This window comes from Tetrahymena thermophila (assembly GCF_000189635.1).
Source record: "Tetrahymena thermophila SB210 genomic scaffold scf_8254594, whole genome shotgun sequence".
Taxonomy (NCBI): domain Eukaryota; phylum Ciliophora; class Oligohymenophorea; order Hymenostomatida; family Tetrahymenidae; genus Tetrahymena; species Tetrahymena thermophila.
The window spans coordinates 248343-269318 of NW_002476365.1; the positions used below are offsets into that span (position 1 = coordinate 248343).

Below are 20976 nucleotides of genomic sequence, written 5' to 3' on the forward strand. Positions count from 1 at the left end.
TTTTGTAATATTTTATATTTTTATTTATCATAATTTTATTTTTTAAGCACTTTAAAATAATTAAAATAACTCAAAATTTTAAAAATAAAAATTTCATTTTATTTAGAAGGGTTTATATTTTTTAAATATTCTTAATTTTTAAATAAATTTTAAATAATTATGTCTATGCATATAATTCACTTATTTACTTTTCATAAAAATTGCAGGAATTTATAGAAATTCAAACTTTTGCTTTCAGAATTTTTAATAAATCTTTTTAAATTACTGAAGGAGTTCTCTTGCTCTTGATACTCTTCTGACTAAACCTTATATCAAATAAAATTACATTCAACTTCAAGAGTTAAATAATCAATACTTTGATCATCAGCATTTTACATTTATTTTTTGGCTGATGAGAATCTTTTTTACAAATAAATTTATAGTCTTTATATTTATTATTATATTTGAATGAATTAAGCTAATTTATTTGACTTTGATTTCTTTGTGTAGTTAATATTTTGCTTTTTAAACTCATTGATTTTCTATCTTTGAAAAAAATGTAAGGTCTTCTTTTGATAAATTGTAAAAAAAATACAATTATAAATATTAGATAGTAATAATTATTAATTAAAAATCTCATATTTATATAAAAGAAAATATAAATTAATTGAAGAATTGATAATAAATAAGTATTTGTTAAGGATAAATAGCTATCATTTTAATATTAAATGAAAATAATCATATTCTAAAATATAAATCGTTGAAAATTAATAACCTTATTAAGAATAATTTATGAGGGTAATATTGATATTTGTGAAAAGATAGATAAAATTGAATTAATAAATTAAATATTAGTTTCAGAAAATAAATCTTTTTTTATAATAATCTGAATCTCTTCTAAAATTTTCGCCTATGATACCAAAATATTTACTCAAAATTACAGGTTTGATTTTTTTTATGGATTTTATAATGATAAATTTAAATTAGGATAAAAGCTTTTGCATATTTTTATAAGTGTTGAGTTTATATTTATAAGGATGTTAATTTGGACATATTTTATTATTATTTAATTACAAATATTTTCAAAAGCAATGATTCTTTTTTATATTATCATTAACTAATTTCTTTCAAACAAAATATGTCAGAAAATTAATTAAAATAAGAAAATTTCTTTCATTAATAGATTTTTTTAAATTGGTGAGTTGTAAAATCTAAAGCGACTTTTTTTAAGTTATAAACATAATTTGGAATTTTTTATATCTTTTAAAGTTAAAAGTAATTAATTGATTATTCTAAAAAAATAATGTAGTAGATTAGAAATATTTTTAAAAAGATCAAAAATCCGAAAAATCTGAGTTTTGATGCAAGATAATAAAATGATAAAAAAAATTTTTTTTAATTTTATTTGATAAATTCTATCATAAATTTTTAATATAAAGTAAGAAATCTCACAATTGAAATATTAAACTGAAAAAAAAAAAATTTAAATAATTAGAATTAAAAAAGATTAAAATTAAAAAATATTCAAGCAGAATGATAAAATCAACTTTTAGTTTATCAAAAGTAGCTTTATTTACTATTTTACTTATCTATGTTAATGGAATAGGATGTCCATTTTGGAAATCTTATGCATCAAACCGTATTCTGCATATCTAAAAGATAATTCTTCTTAAATCAAATCCATAAAATGAATAAGAAGATATTGCTGCTTTAATTATGAATCCGTTTTCAGTTGGAATATTTGATTTAAATACTAATCAATAGTATGAGTTAGCAGAAAAACAAGAAGCTATAACATTTTATTAAGTAGATAAAGATGATAGATCATCTTTAAAAGTGTCTCTCTTGCATACTTTAGACGCTAATGGTAGAGTTATTGATTGGAACCCTCTAAATGGATTGAAATAAAACGTGATTTAGATTCCAAAAAATATAAATATAAACCAAGAGTCTTGCTTAAACTCATAAGAAAAACTAGTTTTTTCTTGGAATACTACTCATGTAAAATTTTCATTTTTAAATAATACATATTTATCTTGATATTAATAAATTTTTTTTTTAATAAAAAGATATTTTTAATAGATTATACATAATAATTGAATCAAAATTAAGGTGTTATTGTCGGAGAAATTAATTTTTAGAGATAATTAATTAAGTGTTTAAATGATAAGCCTAATAGACGATTTTTAATCATTGATTCATAAGGAGGAATACGTTCATTTGATATTTAATCTTAAATGATGACGCTATTAATATAGCTTGATTAATTTAATTAACTTTAATCAATATTTCTTTCTTAGAGTCAAATTGCAATTTCTTATTTTCAAATAAATAATTAAAATTTGGTAGTTTCTTACAAAGGTTCCTAACTGTAATTCTAATAGAAAATAGGTTTAACTCCCACCTAGGTTTTAATAAGTAATTAAGAAGATTAATTAATAGTAATTGGATTAAATAATCTGTTTTAAGTATGGCAAATAAATTAAAATAAACTAATTTATTAAGCAGATTTTTAGTCAATAAAATGCGATTTTAGAGATTCTACAAATATCAATGTAGATAGTATAATAAATTTTAAGTTTGGATCTGTAAGTAAAAAAGATGAAGTAGTAGCAATTTCAGATAAGTATTTGTTTGCTTTTTCTCTAGATCAATAATAATCGATTGCTTTTAAAAATTAAAATTTTTAATTCAATTTTATTCAAGCATACATAATAAATAATAAAATAATTATAGGCTCTGATTAAACAGTGTCTATATTAGATAAATTAACATAAAAATTCAATTATGTCACAAATAGTTTTTTGAACACAGAATCAAATTATGATATTTTTGTAAAAATAGAAGTTGACGTAGACTTAAATAGGTATAAATATTTTTTATTTTGATAACAAACATTCAATAAATTTTTAAATGATTAAATTATTTAGGATTATCTTTACCAACTTAAGCGGTACTATTTTTATTTGGTCTTATTTTGACAACTTATATGAAAGATTTATTCCTGTTTTTAATGGCGCGGTATCTTTTTTTATTGATAGGTAGCTGAATAAAGTAAATAAATTTATTAATTCATTATTGAATATTAATTAAATTTAGAGCAGTTTTTCTAATTACTTTAAAACTTTTAATAGTTAGTTTCATACGCATAAATGACTTAAGCGAATTAAAAGTAAAAATAGATAGTAATAATTGATTATCGAAACGGAATAATAATAGATACTCTATTATTTTCATTTTCTAGCCAAATAATATAATCTTTCTATTATGTTTAAGATAAAACGAATGGGTATTTATTAGGATACGGAGAAATTACGACCTAATATCAGATATTTAGATTTTAAAAAGATAACGACCATACTTTGATATTTAATGGAACTCTTCTTTACAATTCTGATTAAAATTTGCTAATTTAGAGTTTATACATAATGGAAAAGTAGTAGTAAATACTTCTTTAATTTTCCAATAAAATTTTCCTCTTTAATTACTTCTATAAAGACAGCTAATTTAACAGTCCTATATTGATTTAAGGTTTGTAGGATACAATTTAATATTATTATATTAATACAAATACTCTAAGCCTATATGCGATTTAGCAATCATAAATTTTGGTAAAATAAATTGCTAAAATATTAATTTAATTTAATTATTCAATTTAAAAAAAGATATTTTCATATACCTAGCAATAGTTTTAGATGGATAAATAATTTAATATTTTGGAAATCAAAAATCCAATAAATACTGAATTTATAGAGGAGTAGCAAGTAATTATTGTCTTGACATAATAGCAAATATATTTCAATTACTACTACGATAATAAAATATTTATATTTAATCTATAAAATTAGCCAGTCATTAAATATGTGATAGATAAATCTTAATCTATCTTGATTACGATTAATAATTCTTACTATTTATATGTTATAAACATAAAAGATGGCAATTTACTTTATTCTTTGATACTTGATTTAAATCAAGTCGAAATGTTTAACATATACATTGATCAATAAATCGTTACGATAAGTAGCATAAATGGAAAAACCATAATTTTTAACTATACTAAATATACCCTTTAAGGTATCTTAAATTATCAAAAAAATTAAGCTCAATTTTTAGATTCATAAAACAATAATCTCTTAGTGATGTCTAGGGTCAATGTATTTTGTTATTTTTTTTTAATTTATTTATTTATCATCAAAATAACTACCTATTATGAATAAATAGCTACTAAATAAAGTTCTTCCAAGCTTTGGTTTGATAAAGAGATTTTAAATGAAAATAATCACCAACTACTACTATGAGAAGTAAAGCGGTCTTTTGTTTATCCTGTCTAATTAAGTTTTAATTTACAATTTCAAATCATAAGAGTATCTTCCTCCGTTTCCAACCATAGATATTGAAAAAGCGTAGTATATATATGCAATTTCACTCAAAGATTTTATATTTATCTAATTTTCTGCATTAGCTATTACCAAAATATCTATTTATAAGTTGAGTACTTATTAATATATAGGAGATCTTGATATTTCGTACAAACTTTGCGCATCGCTTGTACTTTTAAATTATGACTAATATCTAAACAGATTATTCGCAGGCTGTACACCATAATATCTAAATGTCTGGGATCTTAATTAAAATTTTAAGTTAATATAATCTATAAAATTAAGTACCCCTGTTTCAATAAGCTTTAGTGTCGAGACCAAAACTATCCTAGTTACTCAGGTATCATGAATTTTTTTTTTTAGAAATTAACCTCATGAATATATAATATTTTTTTTAATTTAGTACTCATGGTTCTCATGTTCTCTTGATTATTACACACTTCAAAAAAAAGTGACTGTAAATGGAATATTTGGTGATTTAGATTATGAAAGAGGTCTTTAATTCACTTGGGATGTAAAATAAATATTTAATTTAATTTCAATTTTAATATTAATAATTTACAATAAGTAAAATGGAGATTTAAGAATGTATGATTCCAATTCTAATTCATTAGCTTTTTAGCATGCTCATTAAGGTTGGGTTAATTCAGTAATAATAGATAGCACTAACATGATCCTTACTTCTATTGGGTAAAAAATATTAAATAGTTGTTTTATTTTTCAAATTTTTATTTTTAGCTTTAATTGTGATTTCTTGAACTGTCTACTCAAACAATCGCATCCAATCATCAACTGCAAAATTTTTATAATCATATTTATGTATGCAGTTATATATCATGTTTTATTTGGGCACATATCTGCAGCAAATTCAAAATTTATAAATAAGAAGAAATTAAAAATTAGTCATACTACTTTTAATATAGATAAGAGTAGGTGCTTATTATTTTCTTACTATTATCAATTCAAACCAAAATCTCAAAAACAAACTAAACAAACCCCATACAAAAAAAAAAATTAAAATAGATATTTTCTTATTTATAAATAGCAAAAATGGTTTATAGATTATTGAAAAAAAAAAAATTCATTTAATATTCAGTGTGAAAATTCAATATTTTTTTGGTTATTTTGTTTTTTAAACGTCCTGAATTTCATTCATAATCAGTTAATATAGAAATATTATTTTTATTTAATTAAACTATTTAAATTGATATTAACTTCTTTAAAAAACTTAGAGATGATCTTAAAATATTTACTTGGAGCTATTCATCTTTAAATAGCATATAATAAATGTATGATTATTATTTTAATTTAAATTATTATACTTATTTATTTTAAAGCTCATAGCAAATTCTAAAGGGATCGCTTTAAGCATAGTTCTTAGATTCGATAACAGTAATGTATATGTGTGTGATAACAATGGATATATTTATCAGCTAAACTATCCTAATTTGATTTTAAAGAACATGATTTAAGTTTATAATAGTGTTTTGGATATGTTATATCTGGACTTTAACCAAAATATTCTTATTTTTGGCTCATCTTCAGGAAGTATATTTGGTTATTATAATTTGATAGATTCTATTGCACCTTATGCATATTAAAATTATCAAAGCTAATAAGGTTAATTCTAAAAATTTTAACCTTAATTTTATTGATAATACATATTTTATTAAATAGGAATTTTATCTGTTTCGAAGACTGAAAAAGGAATTTTATTTCATTAAGCTTAAACAGGTGTTTAGCTATGGAATAAATCTAGATAGTAGATATAATATGGCTTTTATACTATCACTAACTATTAATTGTTAGAATCTAAAACTTAAATATTACTTTTGTAAGGTTAGGAAAAGAAAGGTTGTTTGGTTTTGATGGGCTAAATAATATTTTTTGATCTTGAAACTTTGGATGTTTTAAACGTCTAAAGACTTAATTGTGTGAGGAATATTTAAATTCTTAACTTTCTAATATGCTCTTTTATAAACTAATTAACTATACTTAAGGTTAATGATTATTCTACATTTCAGACTATTCTTTAAAATGAAAACTAATCTACTATCAGTCTCTAGAATATAGATACAAAAAATTCATTTTTTATAACAACAACTCAAGGAGAGGTTATTTGCTATAGCTTTGATTAAGCAGCAAATTAATTTAAATAGTAATTCTATTCAAAATTGTTTGACAAACCCATTTCTAATTACTTATTTATCAAATAAAATAATTATTATTATTTTTTTATCTCGTGCTTTACAGGATAATTTGGTTATCTTTAAATTTCCTAACAGCTCACAATTCAGACTCAAAAATTAATAAATTTTTAAGGAACTACTTCTCATGCTCATAAGATTGTATTTTAAAACGAAATGGTACATTTATTTTTTAATTTATTTTTTTAAATTTATAATTAAATATGAAAAAAAATAGGTATTTGTAAAGAGAGTTAGTGATTTATATTTGGGTGTATATGGATTGGAGTAGTTTAATTAGATAAATAAAATATCTAGTCCTTGTTTGGGGTACACATATAAATTTGACATTAGTACCAATTTAGATATTATTTTATAGCATTGTGTTGGTATCTATTAAGTGAATTCATTTTCGAATTTCAAATAGTTAGCTTCTGGAAGGTACACTAATTAAATAAATCTACCAAATGTATATACTCCAGATTAAAATTAAATAATATTTATTAACAAAAACTATTTTATAGATGTTTACAACCATCAAATATTCATTTACTAAATAGATTATGCTAAGGCTAAAGTTATTATGTTAGGAAATTTTTTTTATCCAGAAAAATATATAGGTTAAATAGTTGATTATTTTATTTTCCAAGATTAAAAGAATACATATATTCAGATTTTATTTTATTCTATTTCTAACATAGGAATTCTTCAACTGCCAATTAGTGGAGAAAATATCTGTCAAGAAAAAATTGCTTATGAACAATTTACTTAAACCTTGTTTTAAATATAACTAATTTTTTAGCGAATTCAAAGTTATTATTTAATTTAAAAACTAATATTCTCATTAACCGTCGTTTAAGAGACTGTTTTATAACCCTTGCCTTAATCTTCATTTTCTTAAATAACCTAAATAGATATCTTATTCTAAATACCAGGCAGATAAAGTTCTGATGTTTAGAAGGTATATGTCTCAGAGAGTCTATTCTAATCTTTTAATGGGTACTTTTCAATTAGCTTGGAAAACCTCATCCTAGAACCAGCAATTAAATCAAATATAATTCTCATATATCCAATTCAGGATATCACATAATTCTAGCTAATTAATATCCAGTTTGCATCTCAAGTATTATATTCATTTTAAATCTAACGTGTCTAGTCAGTTTTATTTGATAGAATTAGTTTATTAGGGGTAACTATAGTTAGCGATTAACCAATAATTCTATTTCATTTTATGTAGGTTAAAAATATTAAATTTAAATAAATATTTATAATTGAATCATCTTTTACATAAGTTATTGTGTTTCAATTCGAAAGCGATACAGAAAACAATAATCCCTCATAAATATAAATTAGTAATTTATAAATTAACAAATCATCTTTTGTATACGATCTAGATGATCAGAATTCAGCTCCTATCTACATTCAAAAATTTAATGAAGTAAAATTAAGTTAGTTTACTGCAAATGATAATAAAGGATCAGCTATACCTCTTTTAAAAAGCTTTATGATAACAAAATACTCATTAGAAGATCTATTTTTTATGAATAACATAAACTTAATGCTTTTGCAATATTCAAATAGCATATAAAGTTATCAAAACGATTTGAAAATAATTCAATAAAAAACCACTGATGCAATCTAGATACAAAACTTATAAATCTCAAATAATAGATTTAGCTAACCATCCTTGTTCCCTATATTTTCAATTACAGTCTCATAATTACAGATTACTGATATCTCAGCTGAATTAAACATTGCAAACTCTTCTTATTCTAATTCTCTGTTTAATTTGTAGCCAAAAACTTTAATTATGACTAATATAACTTTAAAAGAAAATTAAGGTTTTTAAAATCTTTTTATGAACTAAAATATATTACAAGGTAGCATTAAGAATTTAACTTTGTTGAGCAATTTGGTAATTTCTGCTTTATCAATAAGGTAATCTTAAATTACAATTTCAAATAGCTAAATTTAATAAAATTAATCAAAGTAAACTAAATAGTCAAACTCTGTTTTTAATATTTTATAAAATTCTAAAATTATCATGAATAGTGTCAAATTTGAATAAAATAAATCAAATAATGGAGGATCATTATTTGTATCTCTTAGTTAACTATTTATCAATAAATGTTCTTTTTTGGGAGATACTAGCATTGCTAGTGGAGGTTCAATTTTTTCATAAAACTCATAATTAACTATTTATTAAAGTGAATTTTAATAATGCTCTTCTCTGATTGGAGGATGTCTATATGTGCAGGAAGGATACTTAAATATCACAGAAACAATTTCTCAAAATACAATAGCAAATTAATCAGGTGGATTTTTATACATTAGTTAAGTTGATAATTTTGTTTTAGAAAACGTGAAAATATTTAATAGTGTATCATCTGGTGATGGTGGATCTCTGTATATTTCACAATCTATTGGAACAAATTCTATTATAAAAAATAATACTTTTATTAATAATTAAGCGAAAGGGTAATTAAATTTTCTTCCATTTATTATTAATTTTATTTACTCTTAATCCAAAAAAATTTTTATTAAAAGGAGTGGAGGTGCAATATTTTTAGATAGTTCTAATTTTTAGATCGTTCAATCCAAGTTTGTGAGCAACAGTGCTGGTATAGGTGGTGCAATAAGATATATAAATTTAAAACCTTCTTTTATGATGAAATAAAAATAAGAGGATAAAGACTCTTGCAATACATACTAAAATAATTTTTGCGAAAAGAATATTGCTATCATATATGGTAACTCAATAGCTAGCTATCCCACAACTGCTTCAATTTTATCTAGCAAGTACTTTAATGTGCATTCAGAATTTCCTAATTTTAGCTTTGGTAACTTTCAAAGTGGACTCAATAACTTTGACCTAACAATTGTTTTTTTTGATGAGTTTTCTGATCCTATCAATTAAATTGATTTATAGAATTAATGTAAAATTTTATTGTTTTATTTTTTTATTGATTCTTCAATTGTTTTTTAAAGCTATCATTAGTTAATTGAGCTCTGATTTAGTAAAGGAAATCAGCTAATATAGCTGTAGGGCTTATTTGGAATAGTAAAATACAATTCTATAAAATCAGACTATTAAACTAGATGGTGCAACACTTGCGGAATATGGATATAATAGCAATAAATAAGGAGGTTGCTTTTTACATAACTTAAAAATCACTGGAGTTCCATCTTCAAAATAATCAATGAAACTACAGCTTAATGGAATGAAATCAGTCAACAAAAAAAATCAATTTGCAGATATAGATAATATTTAAATTGATATTTAATTTAGAAGTTGCAAAACTGGAGAATACTATAATTAAATTTGTTAAAACTGTTTAATGAAAGAGTGTGTTGAATGTTAAAATGGTACATATTCACTCGTTTATCCTATTGAAAACAAAAAAAATGAATGTAAAAGCTGTGATATGTCAAAAGTCTATTCTTGTTATGGAGATTAAATTGTGTTAAGAGAAAATTATTGGTAATTTTATAAATAAATAATTAATATCTAATTTAACAATCAGTCTACAACAAAAAAATTATTAATTATTTGATTTTAATTTTAATTTGAAATAAAGAAAACACTCTCTTTAAAGAGCACAAATTATTTGAGTTTATTTTAAATAAAAACGGCATTTATTTGTTAATAAATTTATTTTTTAAATTAGGAGAAAAAACAATGATTCAGATTTAATTTATAAGTGTGATATCATAAATAATTCTTGTAATGGAGATGCATAAAAAGGTTATTGTGCAGAAGGATATGTTGGGGCTTTGTGTTCATTTTGTGACATTTCTGGAAGTGTATGGGGAGAATCATATTAATTTGATAATTCTGTATTATATAATGGAATTTAATGCTCTAAATGCTCCTTCAATTCATCTTATTTGCTTCGAGAAATTATAATATTTATAATAATATTATTATACATGGTTTTCTTAGTAATTTAATCTCAGGATAGCAACTGCAAAGTATGCGCTATGAGAATATTATAGTCTCTTGATTTGCTATATTTAGGTGTTTCATCATTTTTATCAGATAATGAAGTTATATCTAAAATAATTATTAACTAGTTTCAAATACTTTCTACATTAAAGTATAGCTTAGGTTTGAATATTTCATAGTTATTTTCAAATTTATTAACTATTCCTTAGACTGCATCTTAGCCTATCAATTAGTTCACATATTCGTTTGACTGCTTTTTTACTAAACTAAATATAAAGATGCCGATATAGTATTTTAGATTTATCTTTCTCTCTATTATATTCCCATTGTCAATGATCATTTTCTTTTTTATCCTAGTATAATTCATTCTATCTGCAATATAAGAATTTGCTCCATAGAATTATTTCTTTTATAAAACTAAATATATGAGATTGAATGTAATGATAAGTATGTTGATAGTCTTTTCTTATATTGCTTCATAAAATATTTATTAAACTGCTCTTTAAAATATTTTTTGTGATGAATACAGTGGAACTTATTATATGAAGAGCTAAATGGATTAAATTTGCTATACCAAAGAACACTATTTTTATATTCTCTTCCTTATAGGTCCTGTTCTATTCATAGTAGCAATAGTATATCCATCTATTATGTTTTTAATCCTTTATCGAAATAGATTTAAATTATTTGACCAAAAATTGAAGTCAATTAATTTAATCAGGAGGTATGGATATTTATTTAAAGGATATAAAAAAAATACGTGGTGGTGGGAAATATTCAAAACATGGTATAAATTTTTAATCATCTTATTGGCTACATATTATAGTTCCTCTACTTTAATATAGATACAATCTATCATATTTTTACAATTAATATATCTCTATTTGCTTATGAAATACTAGCCATATCAACATTCAAAAATGAACATATTAGAAAAAAGATCTGTAATATGCACACTGATGATATTTTAAATATCAATTGTATATTATTACAATTAAGACAATATCTTATCTAAATTTTCATAAATTGGGATTATTTTCTATTTGGTGATTTTGTTTGGTAATACTTCTTTATTATTATTATTATTTAATTATTTATTGTATTTTTTTAATTAGGGAGGCTGTTTTTCAGCGTTTTAGAAGTTCAACTAAGACTAAATTACTATTTATTATCAAAAATGAATGGAGTAAGATCATTCTTAAGAAGGAACCTATCACCAAAATCAAAAAAAGGAATTAAATTTTTGCTAAAAAAATATTTATTCTAAAGCAACTGGAGCTTATATAATATTATTTACAAAAAAAATTATGATCCTTATAGAGTTTTTAGCAAGTATTTATTTAACTTTAAAATTAATTTTAAGAGTTTAAATAGAAATATTTTTGAAATAAGAAAGAATTATATTTTTTATTTATATTTAATATTATTTTTAATTAATTAGCTGGAGAAAAGTTAGAATTGCTTTTTAATAAAGAAAACTAGAATAAATCTCAAATTAAAAGATTAGTAAATTTGTGAAAAAGCAGAAGATGATCATTCCTTTACGTAATTTTGATGACCCTTTTAAAAGTTTATAGTATGGTTAATGTAGACCAAGGTTTGCTTAAGAATAGCCTTTAAGTTTTTAACAATAAGAGATTGATTCAAAAAATTTGCTTCAAATACCTCAGCCTAAAAGTATTTTTTATCCTAAATAAGGAAAAAACCTTCATAGTAATATTCTAAATATTTCTTAAATTGAACCATCTAATTTGATGTCTCAAATTAGTTAAAATGGTAACAATTTAGTAAAGGCAAATAAAAAGAAACACTTTTTCAAATTAAAGTGAAAGATATTATAATCATAATCAATTAATAAATAATTAATTAAAATTTAATTTTTGGTATGTTAAAAATAAATTTATAAATACAACGAAATTGATTAAATAATTAAAAAAATTATTTTATTTTGTATTATTTTATATTTTTTTTATCACAATTTTATTTTTTTTAAACGTTTTATAAATAAAAATTACACATATTCTTAAATGTAAAAAGTAAATTTTATTTAGAAGGGTTTATATTTTTTAATTATTCTGAATTTTTAATAGTTTTTTAAAATTAAAAATTCAAATTTTGAAGAATTTATGAAAGCTGTTTAGAGATCTTGATCAGTTAGTAAATAAAAAAGAGTAATACTTATCATGAATTTATTAAATTGTACTATATTTTAAGCGATTATTATTAAAAACTACTATTTATTTTATGATTAATTTAAAACTAAAATTAAGAAATATTTTTACATATATATTTCAAAATTATTGATAATTCAAATTAATAACTATTGATTAAATTTACTAGATTTTTATATTCTACTATATAATTCTAATTTTGATGAGCTTTAATTTTCTCGAAAATATCATACAAAAATTTAATTTGTTTTCCTAAAAGAGTTTTTTAACATTAAAAAATAAAACCCACAATTTAAAAATAGAATAAATTTTTATGTAAATTTAATTTTAATATTTATTTGATGCATTAAAATTAAAAATTAATGTATTTAAAATAAAATTAACAGATTAATTAATTAATTAGATTTAGATTTTAAGAATATTAAAAAGATTTTTTAATAATTTTATTAACATAATTTATTGCTTTATTTAGTTAAATTAGTATCTTAACGACTCTTTTTTATTAATTATGTGCGTATTAAAACTAAATTTTTAAAAATAATATTGAATCTAAATTAAGATTATTTAGAGATGTATAAAAGCAATAAGTGGATTATGTTTTGAGATTAGTGTAGTTTTTAAAAATAGTTTTATTTACTCTTAAATGATTAAGAGTTATACCAATAAACTTAAAAGGATAGGTTGAATCAATTCAGTTATTATGCTACCTCTAAGTATTTGGAAAGTGATTAACTAATTAAGCAAATTAAAAAAATTAAAGGGTTTTATGATAGATTAAGAGGTGAAAAATATTTAAAAATTGGAATTATTTAACTTTAAATAATCAATTTGTTAAACTAAGGTAATTAATTAATATATATTGGCTTATTTATGAGTCAATCTTAGCTTCATTTTTGCTTTTTGTTTTTTCAATTAGCAATATTAACATTAAAAAGTTGCGGATAAGCTAAGATGACTAATTTTATTTTTAAAACAGCTCCATAAAATAAATATATACTAAATTTTATATAATTAATCTATTTATTTTATAATTTTATGAAATATTTAGGTTTCAGCTTATTTAAAGAAAGATGCTTTTATAAGAATGAAATTGAATCATTTGACTTGTTGCTTAAGAAAAGATTTTATAGAAGAAATAATGAATATTTTTATCACTTATTAATTGAGAGTATTTAATAATTAATTTTAGGCCTTTACATTTTTTTAAACGAAAAAATAGAAAACTATTTAATAATATATTTTCAACTTTGAATGCTATAAAAAAAATATATTTAAATTAGAAAATAAAAATTTAAGTGATTAGTTAAATATAATAAAATATTTTAAATCTATTATTTTTATAGATATTTTTTTCTAATAAAAATAATATTTTTATCATTATTTTATTGTATTTAAAAATATCATTCAAATATTTATTGTTTAATTTAAGTAAAATTTATGTTAGTATTATCTTTAAATTTTATATTAAAACAATTCAATTTATTTTTTTTTCTAAACAATTATTTTATTATTTCTTCAAATATTTTTAAGTTCATTATCTTTTATTTTTAATTTTTAAAGATTTTCGCTACATAAATTAGTAAAAATAAGCCAAATTTACAGATTAACAATATTAATAGGTATGTTATCATAAATAGTTCAAATTAAAACAAATGTATTTGTTAATTCTAAATCTATTATCAATTTTTTTATAACCTATTTATTATTGGTATATATGTTGGTAAATATTAAAAAAACATATAATTTTACGAGTAAATGAATGATTTATACAACAATTTAAAGAACATTTATTTATTTAAAATTATCTTTAATATACAAAAATCACTTTATGATTGTCAAAAGAAACCAGAGTAAATTAAAATCTTTTAAAAATGCAAAGTATATATTTTGATTATTAAAAGATATCTTTAAAATAACAAAGCTATTTGCAAAAGAAATAGCTTTTAAAATATTCAAATAGATTAGTAAATATCCTTTATTATGCTTGTTTAGAATAGATAATTTTAGGAAATTAAAATTTTTTAACATTTAAAAAATAGAATTAGTTTATAATTTAATACATATTTTTTTCATCAATATTAATTTAGTTAAAAAAGATTTGGTTTATAATAAATTATTTATTAAATATTATAGTAGATCATAGGAAGAGCTAAGAGTTAGAATAATACTTAAAATTTATACAAAAATAATACTAATCACTTGGATAAAATGATTGAAAAATACGATGGACGTCGTTAAAATTATTCAAGACAAAACAACAAAAATAATATGCTTGAATCTTATCATGGTTCTAATTCTGCTAATCAAATTAGCAGAAAAAACGAAGCGTAATTATGCAGAAATGATGCTGTTGACATATTTTCCATGCATAACTAAATGATTAAGAGCATGGATTAAAGATTTGAATAAATGCATAACAAAATGATGAAAAATTTTGAAAGTTCTTTTGGGGGTTTTGGGATTGGTGGTATTTTAAAAGAATTTTAATAGCCATTTAGCATGATGAACAGCATTTCTAAATAGATGGATAGGATGTTTTCTGATTTTAGTGACCGTATTCACTTTATTCATCTTAAAAACATTCATTCTTATTTTTTTATATTGCTCACCAAACATTATATTTAAATAAGTTCATCATAGTACTATGCAGAATAGAGATAAAGGCGGGTTTACCTCAGTGCAGAGAGTTTTTGCTATGGAAAAGAAGATTGGACCTGATAATAAGCCTTACTAACAGAAATATTTTTCTAACAATGTAGTCTAGAAAGATTAATCAGGAAACACTGTAAATTATTGTATTTGATCTAATAATTATTGCTTTATTTTTATTTGGAATGATGAAAAAAGAAAAATAGAAATTTAATTTTTTTTAAATCATTTCAGATTATTAAAAGGAGTCTTTAAATATTAATTAAATTCAAACGAGCATTTATTGTATTTAACTTTTTCAAAATCAAATTAGATTTCAGAGAGATAACAGGCATATAAAAACACTTATGAGAAAAGGGATGCAATTGCATAAGAAAGGATGTTAAATAATTAAGGAAGAAAGTTCGTTTAAGAAAGAGTGAATGGACAAATCAGTTCAACCAACCATTATTATAACATGGATGAAAGTAAATATAAATTTTAATTAAAAAAATACCCATCAAATTTAAATATCTACTGGGTGCTTGTTTACTCACTTTAATTTATTTGTTGATTATATATTTTTCTTTGAATGATTATTTAGATTAAACTGATGATTTCGATAGTATGTGGAATAATTTCAATTAAAAGATGGGATTCCATAAAAATCATTTTAAATAGTTGGGATTTGGAGGAGGTTTTACAAATTAAAACAGGCTGAGAAACGATGAAGATAATTATAATGATTCAGCAAGTAACTGGAGTGCTCCTAGTAATTAAGAAAATTTCACTAGAAAGGGTTATCAACACAATTAAAGATAAAATAAGAAGAATTACAAAGAATATAATTTTAAAGATGATTAAAGACGTGGTGATTACCTTCCAATTCATGCTCGAAACGAGGATTAACCAGTGCGTCTCAACAATAACTTCAATGGATATGGAAGAAGAGAGAGTAAATATTTCTAATAAAATATAATATCTTAGCATCAATTGATTTTATTTTTCTATTTTAAATTTGAATTCAATTAATAATATTTTTAATATTTTGCTATCACAAAAGCTGATCTATAGCCAACGTAACCAAATTAAAATAGACCATCAGTAGCAGCACTTCCATAAAGTTAAGCACAAATACCTTCTAACAATAATAGCATTGCTGACTCAAGGCCTAACTAAAGAAACAGCATTTAAAATTCTAATATAAATAGACCTCCAGTTACTGTTCCTGCAAGATAAAATAATCAGATACCTATTAGAAACGGTGTTGAATCTGGAGTTTTTGTGAATAGAAATAACCCAAAAGGTGCCTTGCCTAAGGCAGGATGATTAAAAATAGAAATCGCAATTAAATTTTGTTTCTTGATTGATAATCTATAATAATTTACTATAATTAAATAATATACTGGTTTTAAATTTGTTATCAGAGTAATTTTTTTAAATATTAAATAAATTAAAATTCGTATTATAATTCTTCATTTTAAATTTCATAAAATCTTTTTTTATATTCTTTACACTTTTATGCTTTCGTAAAGTCACAAAAATAAATAATTAAGCCTTGCTTTTAATCAATCAAGCTTTGAGTAATCAATCTAAAAAATTAAAAAGATAAGAGAATATAAATGCACAAGTATTGAATATTTATCATTTTAAAAAGTTTATTTTCTAAAATGATATTTTATCTATTGCAATAAAATAGAAAATTTATGTAGATTTCATAGATGATTTAGAAATGCAAGGTTAGTCTAATGAATTTTGATTAAAATTTTTCTGTTTGAAAGTAGAATTTTTTAGACTGGCAAGTAATATTATTTATTACTGGAATTCAGTGCGGTTTATTATTTATTTTTTGATTTTTAAATTTAAATGACCTTCTTAAGAGCATTTGAATTTTGATAATAATCATACAAAAGACAAATTATTCAAAAAGTATTTATATAGTATTTAAATTACTAATTATCTATCTTAATTTATTAAATAAAGAGTCTTGAGTAGATTTTTAAAAGGATGGTCTAAAAATTTTAATATTTATAGTCTTTTATATGTAATTAGTGCTTAGGAAGACTACCAAAATTATTAAAGTAGAAAGTTTTTCTAATTTAAAATATTAGTTAGCTAGTTAGTTATTATCAATTGTGCGTGATTTATGATTTTGGAAAAGAAAGAATAATTTGTTGAATTTTGTTTAATTTTTTTTCTAGTATCCAATATTAATTTTCACTGAAATAGAGGATTTTGTATATATTTTTGTTGCATCTATTATGAATTAATGTCATAGCCTCTTAATATTTATATATTTTTATGTTTTAGAACATTTTTAATAATGTTACTCTGCCAATAAAATGCATCATCTAAAAGTACATAGCTTAAATAGATTTATTTAAGTATTTCAGAAACATCTTAAAAATTTCAAATATCTATTTGATTTTAAAAATAAAAAAGGATTGGAAAAGTGCGTGTATATTACTGGGTGTATTTATATTTAAGTTAAATGATATAATTTTATCGTTTTTTAACAAGGAGATTTAAATAAAATTGTAAGCTTTTGATTATAATCCCAATATTTAAAAATATGATCGATCAATAAATAAATAGCAACAAATTTTTGTCAATTACAACTCATTCAATTTCTAACGCGTTTATAACTCAGTTTTCTGGTTGAATTGAGTCAACTTACAATTCATACACAATTATAAATTTCATTTACAATTATTTCTTTTTTTATGAAATGAAAGTTGATGATTGAAAACTCTAATAATCAAATTCTACTCTTAGACAAATAATTAAAGACTCATTTACATTTTAAAAAGAATTTATAAGCATATATCTATTTCAAATTAATTCTTATTATTTTGATTAAATGAAAAGTTATTCGATTTTCTAAACAAAATCTCTATTAAAGCCTATTCATGCTTTTCTAAAAATAAAAATAATAAATATGCTTTCTTGTTTATCATCAATTCTGAATATGCTTTTTAAATTTTATGATAAGAATTTTAAGAAATGAATGAATGAGTTGCGGGAAAAGTAAAAATTGATTATTATTTTAATCATTTAAAAAAATGATATTCATCCACATATTAAATAATTTAAAAATTGATCGTTTTTAATATAAAATAAATTAATGATTCATCCATCATCCATCGTTCAAAAAAATAAATAAATCAATTAAAAAAAGTAAAATAAAATGTTAGAAATGAATTAGAAATATAATTTAAAAAGAAACTAATTAATTATTTGAGTGGTTGCAAATAAAAATAAGGTAAAAATATACAGTTTGACTAAAAAAATATAAAATTATTATATTTTTGATATATTTAATTGATATATGAAAGTAAGTGTGAGTCGAGCAATATTATATTTTTAATAATGTAAGGTAAAGTTGAGTTTTAACCCAATTAATGGAGCAATTAAGATAAAAAGATAGAGAGGAATATAAATATTTAATTAATATATTTGAAATTTGCATCTAAAAGTAGAAAGAGAGCAATTATTGATTGATTGAATGATTATTTGTTATTTTGTTTGTTTGTTTGTTTGATATGTGCATAGGAAATAATTAAATATTTTATTTAAATAGAAATAGGTTAATTAGGTTTATTTTGATAATAATTATTTATTGGATTAATATATGAGTAATTAATGTATCTGTCTGTGAAGATGAGAAGAGAGAGGGAGGGAGTATTTTTTTTTTGAGATAGAAATGAGAATTGTTCATTGAATATCAAGTATTTGATTTTATTTGCTTATTAAATTAATAAATTATCATAATAATGTATCAGGAGCCAGTTAATATTTATGGTCATTAAGCATTTTTATTTTTAGAGTTTATGGTTGGTTGCTTTGTAAATTAATAAAAACTAGAGGCAAACATTATTAAATGTGAGAAATGTGGTAAATTATTTAATTAAATTGCTCTTTTAGCGATTTTGTTTGTTTGTGGTCAATTTTTTGTAAGAAAGGAAATTTCATAGCACAATTAAAATTTTAACAAATATTGATTATTGTAGCCTGTCTGTTAATGAGATTTCAAAATACCTCTTCAATTTCTTTCTCGCTGTTGTATTGTGAATTTTTATGATGACTGAGGCGCTTGTTGAATGTAGAGTTTAATTCGAATAGACCATAGCTTACGTTGGTTTGAGCATTTTACTCAGTTTCAAAGTAATAGGTGACTCTCATAATCAGTTATTGTAAACGTTGGAATTTAATCTCAAATTTTTTTGAAATTTTCATTCCTTAAGGAGTGTTTTTAAACTCGTTAAGCTCTGTAAAGTATTTTGAATTGATTTCGTTAATGTTTTAGAATTTTAGCAAACATTATTTAATGTTCTTCAAGAATTTGGAAACAACCAATTCATGTTTATATTTGTTAATAACTTTGAAACGTTTGAAGACAGCTAAGTCTTTGTGGATATTTTCCATTTCATTGACTTCATTGTCTTGGAGGGCAATTTCTTCCCTTTCGGAGTCATCCATATCCTTTAAGAGACTCTCAAATGTTTGAACTCTTTATGTTTGAATGTAGAATTCGATAGATGAATAAGAATTGATTAAATCATTAACAATGTTATTGATTTATTTGTTTGAATCAGCAGATTTTGTGCTTGTGCAACCCATTTAAAGTCCCAACAGTAATTCTAATTTTATGAATTCTTTTTTAATAAAGGAATGCGGGAAGTGAGAAGGGATTTGATTATTTTTTTTTAATCACTTTTGATTTATATTTTAATTAAATTATTATATTTTTTTCTTTCTTCAAATTATTTAGAGATGATTGAAATTGATGGAGTGGGGTCTACATTAATTACTTATATATTTAATTAATTGCCAATTAATTAGTTGAGTTTTTTTTAATTTGATTACAGAGTCCTACTCAAATTAGAAACTCTATATATATACATATTTGAATTAAATCGGTGCTGTCACCAAAAATTATAATTTTAATGATTAGTTTTAAGATAAAGTAATCTAAAGACTGAATTTTCATATTTCCTTTTGATATTTAGTAAGTATGAATATACTGTTTAATAAAATTGACTACTCCAACAAAAACGAATTGTAAAAGAAAAACCATAGCAGAAGACCAAGTTAAGTGATGAAGAGCCATTTTTCAAGAAGAATATTTTTTAGTAATCGCAAACATGCAAAACATATTTTTTTTCAAATTTCAGTTATAAATAAAAATTTCGAATATATCTTTTTCTAGTAAGATAGATAAATAAATAAATTATGTATATTAATGAAAAAATAAGAAAAGTATAGTGCCTATTTAAAAATTTATCATTTAATTTAATTGGTTAAAAAAGAAAAATCAAAAAAAGTTATTGCACTATTGATAGAATTTGACGTTTCTCTCCCTGCGAGATAAATATAAAACAAATAATCCCAAAAAAACAAAACACAGATAAAGTGATAGATACTTAAACAAATTTTTTTTATAATAAAATTAATAGTTACTATAAATTGAAATAGTTTGATGTGATATGAAAAATCGAGATTTAATTCTAATAGTTTCTTTCTCATATTATAAAGGAAGGCTCAATATATATTATCTCTCTTAATTTATCTTTTTCTGTAATTCTTATAATTAAAATTCTATTCTATTGTATTCTTTTCTATATTTATTTACACTTTAAAAGAAATCTTAATGAAGAAAATACATTTTTTTCCTTCTATAAAAG

The 20976-nt window shown here is 21.7% G+C and overlaps 3 protein-coding genes across 3 annotated transcripts; 2 read left to right on the forward strand and 1 right to left on the reverse strand. All coding sequences in view use genetic code 6, as the record gives it.

The window, feature by feature from the left end:
• Positions 1 to 1512: 1512 nt before the first annotated feature.
• On the forward strand, positions 1513 to 12322 carry TTHERM_00286870 (transmembrane protein, putative; the record flags this gene model as incomplete). Its single annotated transcript, XM_001018602.2, has 17 exons — positions 1513 to 1980; positions 2049 to 2845; positions 2910 to 3033; positions 3114 to 3590; positions 3645 to 4136; positions 4204 to 4701; positions 4765 to 4875; positions 4930 to 5051; positions 5285 to 5294; positions 5699 to 5981; positions 6039 to 6727; positions 6786 to 9025; positions 9095 to 9483; positions 9536 to 10028; positions 10216 to 11552; positions 11609 to 11825; positions 11935 to 12322. 17 exons carry the CDS (start codon positions 1513 to 1515, stop codon positions 12320 to 12322), a joined length of 9135 nt encoding a protein of 3044 aa, XP_001018602.2.
• Positions 12323 to 14746: 2424 nt separating this feature from the next.
• On the forward strand, positions 14747 to 16621 carry TTHERM_00286880 (hypothetical protein; the record flags this gene model as incomplete). Its single annotated transcript, XM_001018603.3, has 5 exons — positions 14747 to 15218; positions 15295 to 15449; positions 15627 to 15780; positions 15897 to 16247; positions 16356 to 16621. Exons 1-5 carry the CDS (start codon positions 14873 to 14875, stop codon positions 16619 to 16621), a joined length of 1272 nt encoding a protein of 423 aa, XP_001018603.3. The 5' UTR covers positions 14747 to 14872.
• A 2700-nt stretch (positions 16622 to 19321) lies between these two features.
• Positions 19322 to 19912, reverse strand: TTHERM_00286891 (hypothetical protein; the record flags this gene model as incomplete). The annotated part of the gene is made up of 1 exon (XM_001470814.2): positions 19322 to 19912. The coding sequence occupies one exon, from the start codon at positions 19910 to 19912 to the stop codon at positions 19322 to 19324; it is 591 nt and encodes a 196-aa protein (XP_001470864.1).
• Positions 19913 to 20976: the final 1064 nt, after the last annotated feature.